The sequence below is a fragment of the Anabas testudineus genome, chromosome 10, assembly GCF_900324465.2.
Source record: "Anabas testudineus chromosome 10, fAnaTes1.2, whole genome shotgun sequence".
Lineage (NCBI taxonomy): Eukaryota > Metazoa > Chordata > Actinopteri > Anabantiformes > Anabantidae > Anabas > Anabas testudineus.
In genome coordinates this window covers 16494182-16514402 of record NC_046619.1, presented here as the reverse complement: position 1 = coordinate 16514402, position 20221 = coordinate 16494182, and the positions used below count along the sequence as shown (strand labels likewise).

At 39.2% G+C, this 20221-nt stretch overlaps 4 protein-coding genes across 7 annotated transcripts; 1 reads left to right on the top strand and 3 right to left on the bottom strand.

Annotated features, from left to right (window-relative positions):
• Positions 1-6: 6 nt before the first annotated feature.
• Positions 7-3193, bottom strand: mars2 (methionyl-tRNA synthetase 2, mitochondrial). Its single transcript, XM_026357340.1, has 3 exons — positions 2614-3193; positions 2019-2353; positions 7-1876 (listed from the first exon to the last, which is right to left on the bottom strand). The coding sequence occupies exons 1-3, from the start codon at positions 2897-2899 to the stop codon at positions 701-703; spliced, it is 1797 nt and encodes a 598-aa protein (XP_026213125.1). The 5' UTR covers positions 2900-3193; the 3' UTR covers positions 7-700.
• Positions 3194-4741: 1548 nt separating this feature from the next.
• On the top strand, positions 4742-8497 carry zgc:101583 (Mg_trans_NIPA domain-containing protein). Its single transcript, XM_026357440.1, has 6 exons — positions 4742-4810; positions 5083-5215; positions 5996-6052; positions 6374-6464; positions 6937-7097; positions 7241-8497. Exons 2-6 carry the CDS (start codon positions 5083-5085, stop codon positions 7870-7872), a joined length of 1074 nt encoding a protein of 357 aa, XP_026213225.1. The 5' UTR covers positions 4742-4810; the 3' UTR covers positions 7873-8497.
• Positions 8498-9828, bottom strand: timm8a (translocase of inner mitochondrial membrane 8 homolog A (yeast)). Its single transcript, XM_026357442.1, has 2 exons — positions 9631-9828; positions 8498-9064 (listed from the first exon to the last, which is right to left on the bottom strand). The coding sequence occupies exons 1-2, from the start codon at positions 9739-9741 to the stop codon at positions 8903-8905; spliced, it is 273 nt and encodes a 90-aa protein (XP_026213227.1). The 5' UTR covers positions 9742-9828; the 3' UTR covers positions 8498-8902.
• Positions 9829-10313: 485 nt separating this feature from the next.
• Positions 10314-20157, bottom strand: btk (Bruton agammaglobulinemia tyrosine kinase). Of its 4 annotated transcripts, none has more exons than XM_026357438.1 (19): positions 20028-20140; positions 17067-17289; positions 16814-16972; positions 16561-16665; positions 15917-15998; positions 15601-15726; positions 15452-15516; positions 15173-15360; positions 14856-14918; positions 14607-14661; positions 14432-14511; positions 14027-14154; positions 13716-13787; positions 12938-13109; positions 12590-12809; positions 12406-12470; positions 12010-12128; positions 11567-11724; positions 10314-11347 (listed from the first exon to the last, which is right to left on the bottom strand). In XM_026357438.1, the coding sequence occupies exons 3-19, from the start codon at positions 16952-16954 to the stop codon at positions 11276-11278; spliced, it is 1911 nt and encodes a 636-aa protein (XP_026213223.1). In that variant the 5' UTR covers positions 16955-16972; positions 17067-17289; positions 20028-20140; the 3' UTR covers positions 10314-11275. The 4 variants fall into 4 exon arrangements, with proteins under 4 accessions (XP_026213223.1, XP_026213222.1, XP_026213221.1 ...); XM_026357437.1 differs by lacking the exon at positions 20028-20140 and adding an exon at positions 18229-18828; XM_026357436.1 differs by lacking the exon at positions 17067-17289 and having other exon boundaries at positions 20028-20157.
• Positions 20158-20221: the final 64 nt, after the last annotated feature.

The following is a 20221-nucleotide window of genomic DNA, read 5'->3' as shown; positions in this document are numbered from 1 at the left end:
GATGAGATGGATTGGAAACTGATTCCACAAGTAATTCATATGAATGTGTTTAAACAGCAACTTAATGTGTGAGTTTGGAAGAAAATGTAATTAGGAGAATTTATAAATATTTCATATTCTGATGGGATAAAAATCCCTGCATAATGAGTAGTGGTACATGATGACTCAGCTCTGTTTTAATGCCTGTGTTTGCCTCAATGTAGCGTGGCAGTGTCACAGAGAGGTGAGAATAATGTCTGAAACTACTACGAGTCATTTTAGCAGGAAATACACAGGATACTAAAAATAATTTACAGTGAACCAGTATTCACATAACATGAACATCAAACTAAAGCAGCTAAATGAGCTTTAGTCATTAGTTTTATTATTTACACCTGTGATTTCAGATATTTTCTGTCATCTAAATAAAATAAAACTGGCATCACTGCAGAGGTCAGGAAATAAGGAATAACTTAAAGAAACCAATGTAGCTGAGGGTACTGAAAGAATCTTTACCCAAGTTAGACGAGTTGTTGATTTATATACTCAAATTTTCCTTTGCTGCCATTTATACAGTGTATTTATGTAAAACAATAAAACTAAATTCCCTGCTAATAATTTCAGACAACGAATTCCAGTCTGGGTAACTCAGCTGATCGGTGAGCCACACACGTCGTATTTATTGACTGACTGAATCAGTGTACAGACAACATAAAGCACTTCATTTCAACTTTGCTGCCTTTTTTGTCTTTGATTTTTGTTTATCTACATTTTGACTTTCCATGCGCCTAAAAAGCACTCCAGTGTCAGACCCTAGTGCTCTCCTTTCAAAGGGACAGTCCATTCCATAATACCTTGGCAGAAAGTTCAGAGCTGCCCAGCTCCTCTCGTCTGGTTGCACTGCGAGTCTGGACAGGAGCTTGTTAGAAATCTCTGGCACTACAGGCTGAAGGAGTGTGCCATAAATCCTTAAGCATTCAAGTGAGACATGGATAATGGTGTCTAGCCAGAGCTGGTCTTCAACATCCTTCCTGTCCAGCTTCCAAGGTGCATGGCGCTGAACAAACCCATTGGTCTGCTTCACGCAGGCTGTGATGGCCTCCAGAGCTTTGTACACATGCATGCTCTCATAGTACTGCTCCACTACAGCGGGGAGATTTCTAACAGCATCCAACATGCGGTAGTCTTCAACCACAGCCCTGCCTCCCTGTTGGCTTGGAAAGGACTGAGAGCAGAATAAAGGGTAGATCTGAGCTGGGTTAAGAGCTGGAGCAGTGCAGCGGTTAAGCAAACCACCCAGAGAGTCAGCAAGTTCCGCATGCAGCAGCTTGATAACTTTGTCGTCTGTGTAGTCACAATCTGAATCCGGGACACCCTGTCGAAGAAGAAAGTACCTCATACCATCAGTCGTGAACGTCTGTGAACGTTCAAGAGGATCTACCACATTACCTAAACTTTTAGACATCTTCTTTCCCCCTACTGTCCAGTGAGAGTGCACATGTATCGTCTGTGGCAGGGGGAGTCCAGCTCCTAGAAGAAAAGATGGCCAGTAGATGGCGTGAAACTTTAAGATGTCCTTTCCTACAATGTGGTGGGCCACATTCCACCACTGCTCATGTTTATCTGGATAGCCAGCTACTGTGAGGTAGTTCACCAGAGCATCTAGCCACACATAGATGGTCTGTTCAGCATCCCCAGGGACCGGGATGCCCCAGTGAAGACGGCTTCTCTGGCGTGACACTGAGAGGTCAGGAAGGTCCTCCTGTAGCCACTGGAGCACAGCGTGGTAGAAACGCTCAGGCTGTACAGCCCTAGGATTCCCTCTGAGCCAGTCGAGCAGCTGAGACCGAAACGCAGACAGACGAAACATGTAGTTCTCTTCCTTCATCCACTCCACCTGTAAATAGTGGGAAGAATGTTGATGGAGTGAAAGTTGCAAGAAACAAAACAGTGGAGGCTGAAACACTCTGACTTTTAGCCCCAAATAAGAGTCTAATAAAATCAAACTTGTTCTGTGACCTCAATTTTGCTTGATTTACCTTGTGTCCACTCTCAAGCGATACTTTAATATCCTTCCCTGATGAGTCCACAGCATCGCCCACCTGCGACGGCATGAGGAAGCTTTCATCCTGCGTGGAGTACCAGCCCTCATAGCTACCCTTGTAGATGTGCCCTTTGTTCCAGAGCACTGACCAGAAATGCTCCACGGCACGACGGTGTCTTTGCTCAGTGGTTCTTATGTAGTCTGTGTATGAAATGTTGCAACTGCTAAAGAGATGTCTGAACCGCTCAGACACGTCAGTGCAGAAGGTCAGAGGATCTTTTCCTGCAGCTTCAGCGGCCTGTTGGATTTTCAAGCCATGTTCATCTGTGCCTGAAATGCACAGTAACAGCATAAGTTATTTTCATTGTTGATTACTCTACAAGTCAAAGTTAAGATGAATATATGACAAATAAAAGTAGTCGTCAATTATGTTTTGCCTTAAACAGGGTGTTGTAATATTATTCAGTATATAAAAATGTTAAAATGAGTGAGAACATATTTTTCTAAAGTCCTCACTTCGTCAGTGTCACATGCATAAAAGAAAGACAACATGCAGACGTCCTGTACATTCTGGCCAATAGAGGATTTACCTGTTGCAAACTTTGAGTTGAATCCCTGAAGAAGCTTATACCTGTGAAACAAGTCAGCAATCACAGCTGAATACAAGTGTCCTAAATGAGGAGAAGCGTTGACATAGAAGATAGGAGTGGTTATATAATGATTCCCATTGTCTTTGCACAGATGGGTGCTGGTGTGTCTCAACACATTAACCCTCTGATCTCTAGACAGGGCTGAAATTGGTAATAAAAGCGGACTTTGTTGCAGTCTGTGAACAGCCTTACAGCTTCTGGTGACAAAAAGGAAAGGCAGCCTCATCGTTGGATATCAGATGATGCCCACATTGAGTCTACAAAATGTTATTAACTCCGAGGAGTAGCAGCAGTGATCCGGTAAAAACTGACGTTTTTCGCTAGCAGTAGCTAGCTAAAGTACTGAGTTTTCATAATAAAAACATGAGCGGAAAAACAAAAGCACTGTCGGGTAATGTGAAATAATATCATAAAATAATCTTAATGGATGTTTTAAAGGAAAATGACAGGAATCGTTAGATTTTTCCCTAAGTCTGTAGAACATGTGTTTGCCTGCTTGTCAAGGTTAGCGCTTCTTCCGGTTTCGATGAACAACAAAACACCTCATCCAATCAAAATGCTGCATAGTGGAGCACGAACACCGAGCACCAATCAGAGTGCGACGTCTATATCTTGGCAAAGTTTAATCAAATTGAATAAAGTTTACAGATTTATTTACTTTTGATCGGTTTAAGACATTTGTTAAACAGTAAATGTTTACAGAAGAAGCCGGAGGTGTCTCTATATATGTATAAAAGTATGGAAAATGTTTTTTTTTACTTAAAATAACTTTATTAGTATAACAGGGAATGATCTGACATAAGCAGAACACTCAGAAAATGTTAAAAAGCAATTTAGAAATACAGTTTGGTCCCCTGCAGCCTCCCTTTTTAAATATATAAATATATAAATTAGTGATTTTATAGAAACAAGAGCCGTAATTGGTATTAACCAGTATTAAATGTATTCATTCTATTCATTATAAATAAACTTTTCAGAATCAGAGAGCACCACCCATCTATGAATAAGCTTATACGTCATACTGTTTCCCACTCAATGTTATCTATTGATACTGATATTGGTGTGCACATAAATGAAGACCTCCAATGGAGCTCCAACACCGCAGAGGTAATGAAAAAGGCCCAACAGCGTCTTCACTTCCTGAGGATCCTCAGGAGGGTCAACCTGAAGAGAGAGCTGCTGGTTGCCTTCTACTGTTGTTCCATTGAGAGTGTGCTAACATACTGCATCTCCGTGTGGTTTTCAAGCTGCACCATGGCACACAAAAAGGTCCTACAAAGGGTCATAAACACTGCCCAAAAGATCATTGGCTACCCTCTTCCCTCACTGAAGGACCTCTACAGCACCCGATGTCTTAGGAGGGCACGCAACATCCTGAAAGACTGCACACACCCGGGACACCGGGTGTTTAAATGGTTGCCCTCTGGAAAGGTGCTGAGGTCGTGGACCAACAGACTCAGAGACAGTTTCTACAATAGAGCAATAGCCCTCATGAACACACACACACACACATCTGGTTTAGTTTTTCTAGAAGAATGTAGAATGTATATTCTGTATATACAGCTGGTGTGCATGTGTATATTAGTGTATATATATATGTATATATATATATATTTAAATACTTTTTGTATGAAAGGTAATTGTAAACTGTTTTATTATTATGTTGTTTTCTACTCTCTCCTTGCACCAATGTGGGACAGTTCGCAATTTCATTGTACTGTTGTACCAAGTGTGACTGTACAATGACAATAAAGCCTTATCTTATCTTATCTTATCTTATCTTATCTTATCTTATCTTATCTTATCTTATCTTATATTGCATTTATGGATAGATGTCATTCATTGTTTTAAAGTGCTAACTAATTCTATTAAAGGGCAATGTGCCACCATTATATGAAGCTTGCATTGTTTGAAAAGTAGACACTACTAGTCCATGTTAGATTGTATTTATTTGCCAACTTTGTTGACAGTCTACCTAAAACAGTCAGTTCTCCTCCTAAGGCTCGGGATCTAACGTTCACCGTTTCCAAACCTGGCGGTCACCAGGAAGTAGCGGGACACATGCAGCCAATCAGGTGACGCTCCACTTCCTGCTGCTCAGTTAGCGAAGACGTATGGGGCTGACGTGACAACAGAGGTAAAACCTGTTTAAAGTGTTAAATAATGGAGCCGTGTGTTATTCTTAACTTAGTCTAAATCAAGTTAGAGACGTTTAAATCTGCTATTTCTATAAATATTTGCCGTCCATCACCCAGTTTACAGCTCGTCGCAACACGCCCCTGTTTGATATTAACGTTAAACGTGGAGCTCTGAACAAGTTACAGGAAATCAGCGTTCGCCTCCTAAAGTTTGGTTAATTAAACAAACAAAAAAAAAAAAATACAGTAATTAACAAACATCGTGTTTCAGATGGAAGCGAACCGGACGGACTTCTACATCGGTCTCTCTCTGGCTGTGAGCTCCAGTGTTTTCATCGGAGCGAGTTTCATCCTGAAGAAGAAAGGCCTGCTGCGATTGGCCAGCAAGGGTTCAATGAGAGCAGGTAGGAAAATTCACCTTTAGCTATTTTAAAACATCTTTTAATAATGATTTAGTTAAAAAGTACTACTTTCAATAAATGTCTCAAGGGAAAGTATTGAGGTTTATTAGGGCTGCCACTAGCGATTAGTTAAATTATGGGGTAATGTGTTTGCTATATTTAAAATGTTTAATTTTCTAATGAACGCTGTAAAAACACTACGCCACTAAATACAACATTAAGTTATGATTGCACACACTAAAACAGGAACCAGCTGTTTCAGGAAGCGGTTTATCCTGTTTAGGAGATTTATAAAAATGAAAGTATGTTACTGTGGCTACCTCTAACAGATCTACAACATAACAAAAAATATCCTTACATTTAATAAGCCATGGCTTTTTTTATATCTTTCATTTTCATTTGCTTGGATAATGACTTGCACAATTAATCAATAATCAAAATAGCAAATTAATTTTCATTAGACTCATTGAATTAATTATGCATGTTACTGGATTAATTGTTCTATATAACACTGCAACAGTGCATTGTATTTTATAATATGGAAGTTATGTCTTGATGGAAAGACATGAATACTGAAATAATGGGACAAGAGATCATCTTGAGGTCAGTGTTAGCCCTTCACAGGAATTACAGGGATTCATTTTGGATGAATTGATGTTTGGTGAAAAGTTTGTTGTTGGCGAAAGAAGCTGTTAATCCCTAAAAATCTGTAAGGAAATATTTTAAGTACAAGCCATATAACAGTTCACATTCACTGAAGTCATATTTTTTTGTGTCTCACAGGTCAAGGGGGATATGCTTACCTGAAGGAATGGCTGTGGTGGGCAGGACTAATTTCAAGTATGTCAATGACATATTTAATTTGATAAATACACTGTTAAAATAGGTAATATGTTTTATTTACTTGGCTACATGGCTTACCAGCCAGTGTCCAAAAACACTGTGGTCTTTGTTTTTCAATGGAAAGTTAAGCCTGCTGTGGGTTTGGTATGTTTGCTTGTGATGTAGCAGTAGATGCAGCACCCACACCGTCTTTGAAGTACACATTCCTCCAAAGAGCACATTTGCACATGTGGGTTGAAGAGAATGATTTTTCAGTGTTTAACCAGCTGCAACAGCTTTTAATTTATGCACACTGATGGTGATGTTGATGTGTTCTAGTGGGAGCTGGAGAGGCGGCTAACTTCGCTGCATATGCATTCGCACCTGCTACACTGGTGACTCCTCTTGGGGCACTGAGTGTTCTTGTGAGGTAATTATACAACTTACTATTATTATATATATATTTTTTTTTTTTTTTTGAGACTGTGACATATATATTCTTATTCTTATTCTTATTATACTCAGCTACAGTGTAGGTGTTGTTTTGATGTACTTTATAGGCCTGAGAAGAAGTAAGACTAGAAGAGACTCAGCAAAATAACTATATTAAAAAATTATTCAAATCTTGTGAATCACAATATAATAAAATGTAATTTTGTTCCTTTATTATGTCATAACCCCATATATTTATCTTGTGAACCTTTGAGGGTTTAGAAACCATTGAATAGGTTTGAGCAATGTTTGCCAATAAGTAAAAATTACAGTGCCAGAGAGTCTGCTAATGCTGGAGAAAAAAAGAGCATGTTATTCATTTAAGTATTTTCTTTGGATTGACTGATAATACCATAGTACCAGCATTTGTGCAAACACACCGTACACACAATATCTGTGTTTCTTTCCAGTGCTGTGCTGTCCTCTTACTTCTTGAATGAGAGGTTGAATGTGCATGGAAAGATTGGATGTCTGCTGTGCGTCTTGGGCTCCACAGTGATGGTGATCCATGCGCCGCAGGAAGAGGAGGTTGCCTCCCTCAACGCCATGGCCGACAAGCTCAGAGACCCAGGTAGATACAGAGCGCTATCAGTGTGAATTTACTTGTGTGATCTGATTAACCACTTTGTGATAACTAAAAGCCAGATAACAGTTGGATGAATGTCTTTTTCAGCGTACTAACTCGTTTTTGAATACTCTCGATGCTTCCACTAGGTTTCATTGTGTTTGCTGCGTGCGTTGTGGGAAGCAGCCTGTTTCTAATCTTTGCTGTGGCACCGCGGTTTGGACAGAAGAATGTGTTGGTCTACATCCTGATCTGCTCTGTGATTGGCTCCCTCTCTGTGTCTTGTGTCAAGGGCCTTGGCATTGGCATTAAGGAGCTGATTGCTGGGACAGCAGTGCTGAAGAAACCCCTGTTCTGGTCCTTAGTCATCTGCCTGGTAATCTGTGTCAGCATTCAAATAAGTTACCTGAACAAAGCCCTCGACATCTTTAACACCTCTATCGTCACACCTATCTACTATGTCTTCTTCACCACCTCTGTCATGACCTGCTCAGCCATCCTGTTTAAAGAATGGCTGAGAATGACAACAGATGGAATAGTGGGAACAATTAGTGGGTTCCTCACCATCATTTTAGGGATCTTCCTTCTCCATGCCTTTAAGGACATTACGTTTAGTTGGGATTCCCTCCCACTGTACCTGAAGAAGGGTCCCCAGGGCTTTCCATGGAGCCACCAGCCTTATGTTGCTCTTCCCAGCCAAGACTTGCAAGAGGATGAGATGAAGTTGCCTAGACATGGAGGCTCAAATGGGGGATGGGCTACACATAGGGGCACACCATAAGGAGGATCTTGTCACTACCTAAAAAAATGCTTTTCTAAAGCTTTAATGCACATCACAGCTGTAAAATATGAGAAATAAGTTTACCAAATCTGAAATTCAAGTCTGTCTTGAACAAAGTTGTCTTAAAGTCAGCACACTGGAGTTCAGATGTGATTTACAGTCTTAGTCAGACATAGTTGGTACAACCACCTCTTTTTCTTTTTGTTAGTACTATAATATATGTGAATGTCTGTTGCACTGCTGTGTATACTTTTACAATATATTAACTTTTAAAAATTGATTTAATATTTAATGTTAGCCTTTATAAGCCAGATTGTGCCTTTACTGTTACTGATACATAACTTATTCAAAGTTGTGCACTTTTAATCTTGACCAAACAGTATATTGTAGATCTGTGTGATATTAAGACCAGTGTTAAGGCAGAAACTTTTCCCTAAATTGCCTTGAGTCATTTATTAGTTGTTGAAACAAGTTTAAATAGTTTGACTAGATACTGTAATACCTCACATAAGCCAAACCAAAGAATGTTCTTGTATAAATTAATTGCCAACATGTGCCAAGTTGTAACAGATGTATGTGAGAACATATGCGTGTTTGATAATGGTGATTAAAACATAACTAGTGATAGTATTTGGCATTTTGTTTATTGCATATGTACAATGTAGAACCTTTAGCTGTTGATCACGCCTCTTAGTTTAAATTACAGCAGAATGTGTGGTGAAGTCATCAAAGCTGTCAACGTCCCATCTTTTTGTGATCTCTTACACTCATCCCACTAGTTACAGCAGTGGATATGAGCACGTTCAAGCTCAGTCTCACCAGTGAGACATCTTGAATTCAGTGAGCTGACAAAACCCCTAACTGCATGAATTCTCGATGTTATCTCAGGCACTTGTATCCAAAGTAACACTATGCTGTTCTTGATTCCAGCTGATAGGACAGTTCTGTGCCATACTGTACAGACCAGGACCAGACAGCCTCGTCACAGAGCAGGGACCACGTGTCTTGTCAGTCCTTTTAGTGATAGTTTTTAGTCTGACATGCTCTCAGAGAAAGATCCTCTGCTCCGCTGAGTCTGTTCCAGTCTGTTTAGGATAAACTGGCTGGTGTCGATAAATCGCTCCACACAGTTAACGAAACACACTTCTGTCCTCGAGTCCAGCTTCGGCCCAGGTTTATCCATACATTTTTCCTGGAGACAGAGACGGACACACATCAGTTTAGGCAAAGTTCAACAGATCACATGACATTTGAAGACGTTTCATGTTTTTCCTATATGTGTGTGTGTGTGTATATATATATATATATATATGTCCCATGAGGAAAACTAGAAGTGTTAAAGTTTAATGCGAGAAGGTAGTGATAATACTGTATGTAGCAGTACAGCCACATACATTTTTAATGTATATCGTTAAGACCTTTTATTGGTCTTAAGTATATTTTCTGGACTGTAGATGCTTTTATTGAAGTAGTTTTAATGCAGTATTTTTACAGTGTAATATCCGGACGTTACTTAAACTAACGTAAACGGTTTGTTTTACCTCTTACAACACTCTTCGTTACACAGTAACATGCCAACTGCTGGTGTCACAAATGTAATATTTGTTATTTCGAAGTCGTTATTTGTCCACAACAAACGAAACACACACGTGTAACTTTAATTTAAATGTAATTCAAGCTAAATGACAGCTGCTATCGACACGTATGTAAAGAGCTAACTGCAGCGCTGCGCTGCTACTAGCTTGAAGCTAATCTTACCCAGCAAACCTCAGTCATTTGATGCACCAGCTGTTGAAATCTTTGCTTTTGAGACTCAACCTCGATAAACTGCTGAAGTTGAGGGTCGGATGTAGCTCCCTGGCCGTCCATAGCTAGCTAAAACAGAGGTCTCAAGACCAATATGACGAATAATGAATGCCTTGTAGATCTATTACTGACCTTCACGTGTGTGAATGGACGACGGGAAACAGGAAGTAGTTCAGCCAATCGGAGAGCGCGTTGTTGTGACGTCCCTTGTCATCATACATGCGTCATCTTTCATATGAATTAATCATATTTCTGTTTTCTGCTTCTATAACTTTCCAGATCACCAACAATCACTATTGACATGGATGTTGTAAACAAGTTTAGTGGTCCTAAATGAAAATATCCTCCTGGAACAAATTTGCCCCTTCGTGCTGTCCGTTTTATATTGTATTTGTTTAATATAATATAATATTGGGTATTTAATCACATATGACTTCCCTGTCACATTAACAGAATCTGCTATTGTTTGCAAAACTATTCCAAAAGTGTCTGTAGGATTTATTGAAAAGCCATCTTTGGTTCAGTATAAAGAACATCAAGCACATGTTACAGATGTTGACGTTAACGGTGCTATATGTAGAAAAGAACCTGCATCACTTTAGAGCATATATTTCAAATTTATAGGCCCCACAACCTTATTTTAAATGTGTTTATTACAATTATTTTATTCACAAATGTTAAAATACTTTCTATTTTCCTTCACAATTGTGCATCCCACAAGATTGCTTCATAGTTACTTTAGACAGATATATACATATCACAAACAAAATGGGTTTTTTGTAAGAGCAAGCAGATACAATATTTTTTCCAACAAACGCCCATTATTCTAGAAAAAATTAAAGAAATATTTTTTAAAACCAAACCTTACCATTATTTCAGAAGCCAATAATAAAATTAAATAAATAAGTACATTTCAAATTTACGTTTTCTAAATCTAACCAATCTATTTAACCATTTATTAGTGAGATACAAATTATGAGTCTGAATGTATTAATGCACAACCTTTGAAGATTGTATTATTGCATTAAAATGTTTTAAATATACTATTCACACAACAGCCATTTTGATTTCATAATGACGTGTCATCATCTTTTAAGCCTGTCATACTTGGCTTTTATTTGTGCAACTCATGTACCCTTACAAAGCCTCCACATGCAAACCTCCTGTCTACAGTGATTCCACAGAATACAGTGAAGACAGACACTCTATTCTTTAATTCAAAAACCTCTACAATAAAATATCCATCTCTCCACTTTGTGCCACTCATCAAGAGCTGGGTCGCTGTGGCAGCGGGTGCTGCCAGTTAGTTAGGTTTCCAGCTCCTCCTGGGGGATCCTAAGTTGTTCCCAGGCCAGATGAGTTATATATCTGCGTATCTATCTTAGAAATATACAGTATACAAATTTTAAATTCTAGGAAGCTACAGGACTGTACTTATGTGATAGGAGGGCTATTTCAATCACATTACACATATTCACATTACAGAGGACCTCAGTGTGACTCTGTGGTCCCATGTTAGCCTTGCCGGGACATACAGACATGCTGCTCTGTGGGACTTAAAGTGAACTGTTTGTGTGTGTTGGTGTCATTTTGGGGTCTACTGGAGCTCGTATAGCAGATCCTGAACAACCAGAGCCAGCTCCTGAAAAGTGGGTCTATCATCTGGTTTCTGAAACAAAGCAGAGAGAAGCTGTGAGACTGGTGTTCAGAAAATATCTTCATTTGTTTGCAGAGGTGCACAGTACCAAGAAATACCAAGAGCAAAGATAGCCGCACTATAGCGTAATAACACTGTACTCTGTTAGTCCTGCATTGAAAACAGTATAAGCATCTGTTGGAATACGATTGTGAGCCAACACAACACGCTTACAATACAAAATGTACTTACTTCGTGCCAACAGGTCATCATAATGTTGTAGACCTTTTCATTGGCCAGCTGGGGGCGGTAGAGACGCATGCCCCTGGACACCTGTTCCACTATTTCCGTATTGTTTAGGCGGTCATACGGAAGCCGCCCTAAAGTGTACACCTCCCACATTAGAACGCCTAAGTATTGACACAAACAGTTGCTGACGTGAGAAAGTAGTTTTGAAGCTTGTGAAGACATTTAACACATAAGAACCCACAGTGGCACAAGTTTTACCCTTTAAGAAATGCACTCCCCGTGGTCCATTTGATGTGTTTGATGCCACATAATTTTAAATATGGTAGAAATAGGTCTGGATTCTTATGGATTAAGCTTAGGTTAAACTAAACTAGACACCTGGCAAAATGTGTAGTAGTGAATTAACACTTGTAATGAAAAATAAACTGTAGATTAATTTTACTCACCATAGGCCCAGATGTCTGACTTGCTGCTGAATTTGCAGTAGAGGAGGACCTCAGGAGGTGACCAGCGAACAGGAAACTTGGAACCTGCCGAGCTCGTGTACTCATCATCTAAGACATACCTAAAATAGGGGTGGGAGATCCTTATTGTAAAATGTAATGTACCTAAAAGTACACATGTAAAAGTTCTGCCGTCACAAAGAGAACAACCTATTGTACTTAAAGCATAAAAAGTAAAAAGTGCTCGTTGTGAAGATTACATGCTGATATTAAACTATATTTGTTGGTTAAAATAAGCGTAGTGGAGTAAGAAATACAAAGTTTTCCTCTAAAACATATTGGAATAAAATGACAAACTAGCACCAAATGTAAATAGTCAAGTAAAGTGAACTCGTTTACCTTGATAGTCCAAAGTCAGTCACTTTCACAGTACCGTTACCATCCACTAAACAGTTCCTGGCAGCCTGGAGGTAAATCAAACAATACCTTTTTAATAAGCCTGTAGCCTGATGCAGTAATAGTAATAGTAGGAATACAGTGGAGTATGTTTTGCACTGTTACACATCAGATGTTTATTTCTCACCAGGTCTCTGTGGATGTACTGCTGCGCCTCGAGATAGGCCATTCCCTCAGAGACGTCTTTACACATCTCTAGGAGCTGAACTGTTGTCGGGTGCTGTTTCAGGCCCTCCTTGAGGTAAGTCAGCAGGCAGCCATTTGAAAGGAACTCAGTCACTATATAGATGGGTTTTTGTTTGGTGCAGACACCATACAGTTGGACTAGATTCTCATGGCGAAGCTTCCTGGTTCAAGCAAAAGGAGAAGGAAGTTAAGTATTATGTACTGGTGTTACTCACATAGGTTTCAGAGACTACGTAGTGTGGACTCGCACAAGAGTAGCCCGAGTTCAGACTCATTTAGTTTTGCTTACATCATGATTTTGGCCTCTTCAATGAAATCATCTTCAGACATGGAGCCCTCTTTAATCATCTTAATGGCCACGTCATGCTGGCCCTGCCACTTTCCATACTGCACCACTCCAAACTGGCCGCTGCCCAGCTCTTTGATGAAGGTGAGATGTGTGGGGTCAATCTCCCACACACCTGGAGCAAATAAGAGAGAATAGAAAAAACGTGTTATTTCTGCAGCCTCCACACTTTCACTGTCTTCTCGGTACGTGTCTAAAGTGACTCTCCCGTCTTAGACAGTGGTAAGCTATGGCCAGCAGCAGCTGGAAACAGGATAACACCAGTCTGGCTCTATATAAAGTAGTAAATTACACCTATCAGTATCTCTAAAGCTCAATATTTGTTCCATTATGACCAATAAATCATCAAGCACACAGCCCTCATAAGGTTTTAATTTTTTTATGGATTACACAAACAAAATATAACATGGTAATTATAAGGTTTTAGTGGTACTGCTAAGTTAATGTTTTTTAACATTAGGACAGACTCATAATAAGAAGTCTAAAAATAATAGGTCTACTTCTCAAAATGTCAAACTATTCCTCTGACAATGAAGGAACAAGTGTGCTGGTGCTCTGAAAATGTTTCTATTTAAATATGGAGCTCATACAACCGGAGAGGACTGCACATATAGGGAAATATCTAACTAAAGGTTTACCACCAAAGAAGACTGTATAATCAGAAGCCAGAAAAAGCAGATGTATTTAAGTCATATTGATACTGACACAGTCATACTCTTACCATAGCCAAGCCCTGCTGTTGATGGAGGTCGCGCCCGGGTAGACACAATGTATTTCAGCCTGCTTACCATACCTGGGGAGGGAGATAAACCACGTATGATGCCAACCATTATGATGGAGAGACGCTGACTTTTTCCATTTTTAATATTCAGTTTCTATATTTTGTTGTATTTTTTGCAATTTCCATTTTCCTGCTTTTACATTTAAATGTCAAAATCCCAGTTTTTCTACTATTATTTGACAAATTCCAGCAAATTTAATAGGAAAATGATGTATTACTTATTATTTATATTCAGAGATACTGGTATTAACCTGCTGCATTGTGCTGGTGGTAGTTGATCAGCTCTGGGATGGTGCTGAAATTATGCTTCTCTGCCAGATAAAACTGGCCCTGTGGGGTGGTGCAGATGTTATAATGTCTGCAGCTTCCACCTGTTTCCCTGTGGAGACAAACGGAAGATTTATTCTGCAGGTTTTCATTAACACATCATTCATCGTATATGCAAGAGGAGGTTCTCCACAATGTAGTTCAGTCTGAGGCTGTGATGAAAACATTCTGCAGGAAGATTAGTCCATGTTTTGCATGAAAGATTTACATCTCTCTCCCTCTGTCGCCCACTGTTTCCGCTTTCATTACAGACAGTTCTTCTTTTGATAGGTTCACAGATGAGTGGAGCCAGTGGGCATGAAGGGCCTACAAGGTACACCCTTACTCACCCGCCACCTTTAGTGAACAAAGACACTGTGTATTTCCCAGCTTTGCTCGAGTCCCGAACCAAGAAACCTCCATCTTTGTTCTGAGAATGAAAACAATACATCGGCACGTTTTAACTCACGTTCAGGTGCACGAACATTTCAAAGCTGTCTCTCCAGTGTGTATGTGACACTTTACCTCCGTCTTTAACAGCTTTTCTGCCTGGCTACGATTCATATTCTTGCAGTACCAGCTGTAAAAATAAAAGGTTATGTCACTTTTCCTGAATACTATTTCTGTGGCATTTAATGCTTTGCCTAAATAAAAATAAGTTGATTTACAGACAAGGAACTTTAATCATTAATCACATGACATAAAAGTATTTATTATTTATTCAGAAGAACCTAATTCAGAATTTTAGGGCTGTTCAATAGCAACCATACTCACTCAAATCTTTCTAGCCCACTTTCTGCTTCTACTACATAATTGCTAGGGATGTATCCTTCTTTTCTGCAAAAGAAAATGAAACACATTGTCGGTTACTAATGTCTACATTTATGTACACAAATATACAGATAAATGTGCGCCTTGGCAGTTCTACCCATAGTAGTAGTAATTCATTATTTAATTATAATCTAATCTCTAGAATCTACCTTATATTTACACCAGAGAGTCTTTAGATTAGAACATAGAAGTGTAGACCCTAACTCTCATGGGCACAGTTTTGTTGCATTCGTTTTAAGTAATCAGATTCCTTGTTTTACCCATATTGGTCTCTAGCCTTCCACCAGTTTGTGTCCGACTTCTCCAAGATAGTGTACTCCTCATCCTTCCTCAGCTCCAGGTCTTGGGCTGACACGGGCGTGTAATCGTATTCAGCTACGACAGTCATGACTCCAGGGGGGGCGGAAGACTCCTGAGGTTGTGGAGGTAAAGGCCGACCAGCTTTCTCCTGGAACAACGTGTGATTAGAGGATGTTATACACAACAAAAAAGTCAATGTGTAACCTGTGAATATAAATCTGAAAGGACTGTGTGTGTACCTCTGTTGGGGTAGGAGGAAGGGGCTTCCTGGATCCCCTCCTCCGAGATGGTTTAGATGTAAATCCTAATGACAAAAATTAAAGATGTTCATTAATTAACTTAACAGTTACTTATTTCTGCAGATTTCAAACCAAAGGATGTGTCTTACCATTCTTATTATCTAGCACCTTGCAACCCATAGCTTGTTTAACTTCCTGGTGGCAGCACAACCACACCCCGTCGACCCAGAAACATGGATGGTACTTCTGCATCAGATCCTTGTTGAAACGCACCACTATGCACAAGTATAAAAGCATGCACGCGTTACATTTACATTAAATCAAGATTTGCATTTGTACTGGCACGTAGCTCTTCTTTGTGCACGCACTGGGTGATGAAATATGGCCACACATGAGATACGGCGACTGACATGACACACGAACGGGAGATTATTTTGTTAATCTGCATGTACTGTACATACTTACTTTCTTTCAGCTTCTTTATCCACAGATCACGAACATCTTCAGTCTTTGCAAAGATGTACAAAGGCCCTTCATCATAAATGATCTGTAGCAAAAATAGAAAAGAACATTAGAAATACTTAGCAGACGTTTTGATGTATGTATTAATATCTCCAGTGCACAAGATGGTGCAACAAAGACTGTGTTCAAATATATTTATTGCAGATGACAGACACTTTCTCTATTGGCTAATGCCAGCTAAACACATTTATTCCTCACACTGTTGCTACCTGGTCTCATGATTTAACATATGGGCAATGGCAACACCTGCATGGTCACTAAAAGTCCCTAGTTCATCTGAGTGTGAGAGATGGTTTCACTTCTTAACAATTAACTTTCACATTATTAACTTCTGAAGGAAAAAACAAAAAAACCTTTTAAAAGCCTCACACGCGTACCTTCTTACAGTTTCTACAAAATCTTTGACAAAAGACAGAAAAAGGGAAACACTGTTAAATAAAGAGCATATTCCACTTGCTTAAATTATGACGCTGCAGTTCCCTAAACTGATACAGTGTCAAATAGTGTTCTTGCTTATTTGCACTGTTTGTTTGTGTGTTTCATGACCATGTCAGGATCCAGTTTCTGAGCAGTCGACTGCTGTCTACCTGGAATGCATACAGCCGCTCTTGTGGGGCGTTGGGCTCTGGTTGGACCGTGTCTACGCACTTGATCTTCTCAAGGTCAACTGATCCTTTCAAGCCTTTTCGCTTCTGCATAACAGATGAGGAAACAGTCAGGTAACGCACACATATGGAGCTGCCAGTAAGTGTTAATCAGAGCCACATGTAAAGTGCTGAATGTAAATGAGAAATGTAATGCGTTTTCAATAAAGGATTTCTTGCTGTTTCACCAACGTACCCGCTTGTCAGGATCAAAATCATAGTAGGCTATTTTTTCCTGGGTGAGAACAAACCATCTCTCCTTGAAGTTCAAAGGGGACGTTTTCTTCTTCTGCTGAGATCGTTTAATGAAGATTTCTTCCAGTATCGAGTCTGACATTATTCAGTTAACATTAATCTACACGGAAGCAAGAAAAAATGAATATGGTTGAAAAAGCACAACACTCACTGTTTTCTTTGTGGCAGAACAATGCTAAACATAACATTCACACCTCAACTTGGGCAGTTGTCTATGTGCTGACAGCTTCTGAGAACTGTGCTTTGCTAAGCACTCTAAGGCAGCAGTGGCTTGTGTCGCACGTTGCACAGAAATTATTCAGCAATTTAATTTCGTTTGTTTTGTGTTTGTGTGTTTTAGCAGAATTTAGCAGGCTGATGTCTATCCTCTCTTCATGAAGTCAGAGAAACGCTGTCGCTGTGAGTTGTGAGACAGAGCTGGAAAGGGATGAAAAGACATGCATGTATGAGAGTGTGATTAGCTGTAGTTTGCATAAACCCTGCTTTTCATGCCAGTAACATCCTCTGTTTTCAAAATCCCCCCCAGCGGCACATCTGTTTCCCTCAATTATTACATCCTGGTCATTATCACAGGGACCTAAATGCACAATGTGCTTTTGTAGTGGGAAGCTGTGTAAAGAAATATTGGCATGTGCACCAAATCCCTGCAATACAAAGTATTTTGTAAGTGACAGGTTGGCATTATACTTCCACTAAATGGTAAATTGAATATAAAACTATTATCAGCATCTAAAAGCTTTGGGATGTGCATTTTATCTTGTTTTGACTAACTTAACAAGGCAGACACACTGATACATATGACTTTTAAAGGATCTAGTAACCAGGATATTGTGCAACCTGGTAACTTAAGTTCATGTAACACGTTAAACTGTACATGTTTACATAAGAACCCCTTATAAATGAGTAAAAAATAGAACAATGTCATCACCACAGGGCTGCCTCTTTCTCTCTCTTACATCCATTCACCCAACGACATACTTTGCACAGTCAAAATTACATTTGACCTCATGATAAGATAAGTAGGCAAATATAAAAACATATCTCTTTTAGTTTATGACAACTTATTGTGTCTTGTTTTCAGCACCTGGTAACCACTGCTGCTAAAATGAAACTTGCACCTCCAAAACAAGGCAATGCCTCGATTTATAGCACAGCTAGGTATAGATAGAGTCATGTACAAGACGATAATGTAGACCATGTGAAAGCAGTTCAATTATTCCAATTCCCCAAAAAACAACAATAAAAGTTTTAAATATGTTCCTTAAATATTTTACTTATAATACAGGAAAATCAGCTCAAGTTAATCACAAAATACAACAAAAGTACAGTGTACTGAAGGTAGAAACTAAAACTCACCCTCACAGCTGAACTGTCATTCTCTGTTACTCTCTATCAGATGTGTTTGCACTTCAGCTCAGCCTATTTTCAGCTTGTGAGCACTTCCTTCTATCTGAACTGTAGCAGTACCAGAGGCTCCTGTCACTCCCTGCTAACCAGGACTGTGACATTTCTTCATGCTCAAGAGAGAGAGAATACCTGTGAGTTTGTTTGTGCCGTCATGAACAGACAGCCGTGTTCCCTATTCTGTGAAACATTGTTTACTCATTCCTCATTTGATGCAACCAAGGTTTTCTCACATCACTAACTTCAGTAGAGGTCAACAAACTCCCGACAGCAGATAATCTACATACGAGGTGCCACCCCCTTCCCGTCTCCCTCTGATCGATCGGAGCTAGTGGCTGAAACAGTGCATCGATATTTCACCGTATCAGAGTGAAATATCTTCTTTTTTTATTCTTTGAAGGGAGTTGACTCATGGTGGCTGACACAGACAAACTGATAGGGAAGTTGCATCACTATTGTACTGCAACATGAAGGCAGAAGCGCTCTGAAACTGTAGCACGTCAACCTGAAACAATCTCTCAAATGTGGTTGTCTGTTAGTTGCATATATATATATATGTATATATGTATATGTATATATATATACATATGTTACATACCTGTGACCTTTACTGTAACACTTCCACATTAGAACACTTTCATTTTAGATTTGGCAGAACTCAACACAACACTGCAGAAAGACTGAATGTTGTTATCATTCTTATCCTTTCAGTTGCTTGTGTGTGTTTTGTTTAATTTACATAAATTTGACGGACAGTGAAATCCACAAATTGCAACTATTAATATGCTCAAGGCAACATTTCAGTGTCGCTATTGGTGCACACATTATAGCACGAATGCAAAAGGCCCTAATTAAAGAAGAAAGTGTTGCAATGCAATTATTTATTTTGTTTCCTGATGTCCACTGTGTATGACACAACAAGCCCAGTCATATCATGAAAGAGCTGGTTTGACAGGATGCCCTCTTTCCTCATGTTTTCCTGCTAGATAAGCAGCATAAGGTTTATGCAAAAAAAAAAAAAAAAAAGTGTGCACATATGTGTTTGTGTCTGTATGTGAGCGTTTGACTGAGAGAGGTGGATTCTGTGCAAGTTGTAAGAGTTAAATCAAACCACAAATAATACTCCCCCACATATTTTAACGTACCACATCAATTTAACAGTATGCTGTGTACGTAGACATCAGTTGTCAAAAACACAAATGGGGATAAAGATTGACGGTAATGCATGTAAATAAAGATCTTTTTTAGGGCGACGTGTCAACTTGTAGTTTGAAAAAGTTCTTGTAAATTCAGAAGTTAGAAACTTTCTCATGCATAGATAATAAAGGTAACCACATGAAACTACTATCTGATTACTAATTACCCCACCATACACCATGTCTAGTGTTGCAAGATGTGATAAAACTGACGTTGAAATGATGTTAAAAAATAACTTGCAACACATTTTCACTGCTGTGAGATACAGCAGAATCAACCATAGCAAACTAAACTATCAAACAAATACTTTGCATTTAGCGCATTAGAATGTTGATGTGTGTTTTTGTAGTTTTCGATGAGGACGCACTTCATTTAGAATTTGCATTATGTGGATTAAAATTCAGTACTTGTGCAAATCTATACAGTATTTCCCACTGCTTTTGTCTAACACTATCTAAATGAAATTCAATTAAAAAGCTACTTCTACAAATTTTTTAACAGATAACTAAAATATTTGACCTTGCAGTTTACATTTAAAGAGTTTTGTGACTTACCAAGACAGCCAAAAAGATAAGAAAAATAAGTCAAACATCAGACAGACAACTATAGATGCTGCAGCTTGAAGAACTGGCATGAACCTTTCCCTCAGTCAGTCGCTTGCCTTCCATAAAATGTGTGTGAGTCTGTGATGCAAGAAGCTTAAACCCACCCTCAGAGAGGAATTGACTCTGCTTACTTCCCCTTTTTC

Bases quoted from the DNA above. Each gene is read 5' to 3' on its own strand.
- mars2 (XM_026357340.1), bottom strand. From the start codon at position 2,899: ATGAGGCTGCCTTTCCTTTTTGTCACCAGAAGCTGTAAGGCTGTTCAC. The intron at 2,354-2,613 runs GTAAATCCTCTA...TGTGCATTTCAG, and splicing joins CAACTCAAAGTTTGCAACAG to GCACAGATGAACATGGCTTG. The intron at 1,877-2,018 runs GTAAATCAAGCA...CACTATTTACAG, and splicing joins CGCTTGAGAGTGGACACAAG to GTGGAGTGGATGAAGGAAGA.
- zgc:101583 (XM_026357440.1), top strand. From the start codon at position 5,083: ATGGAAGCGAACCGGACGGACTTCTACATCGGTCTCTCTCTGGCTGTG. The intron at 6,053-6,373 runs GTATGTCAATGA...GATGTGTTCTAG, and splicing joins GTGGGCAGGACTAATTTCAA to TGGGAGCTGGAGAGGCGGCT. The intron at 7,098-7,240 runs GTAGATACAGAG...TGCTTCCACTAG, and splicing joins CGACAAGCTCAGAGACCCAG to GTTTCATTGTGTTTGCTGCG.
- timm8a (XM_026357442.1), bottom strand. From the start codon at position 9,741: ATGGACGGCCAGGGAGCTACATCCGACCCTCAACTTCAGCAGTTTATC. The intron at 9,065-9,630 runs GTAAGATTAGCT...CTCTGTCTCCAG, and splicing joins AAATGACTGAGGTTTGCTGG to GAAAAATGTATGGATAAACC.
- btk (XM_026357436.1), bottom strand. From the start codon at position 16,954: ATGTCAGACTCGATACTGGAAGAAATCTTCATTAAACGATCTCAGCAG. The intron at 15,727-15,916 runs GTAAGTATGTAC...ACTTGTGCATAG, and splicing joins GATAAAGAAGCTGAAAGAAA to TGGTGCGTTTCAACAAGGAT. The intron at 11,725-12,009 runs GTGAGTAAAATT...GTCAATACTTAG, and splicing joins GTCAGACATCTGGGCCTATG to GCGTTCTAATGTGGGAGGTG.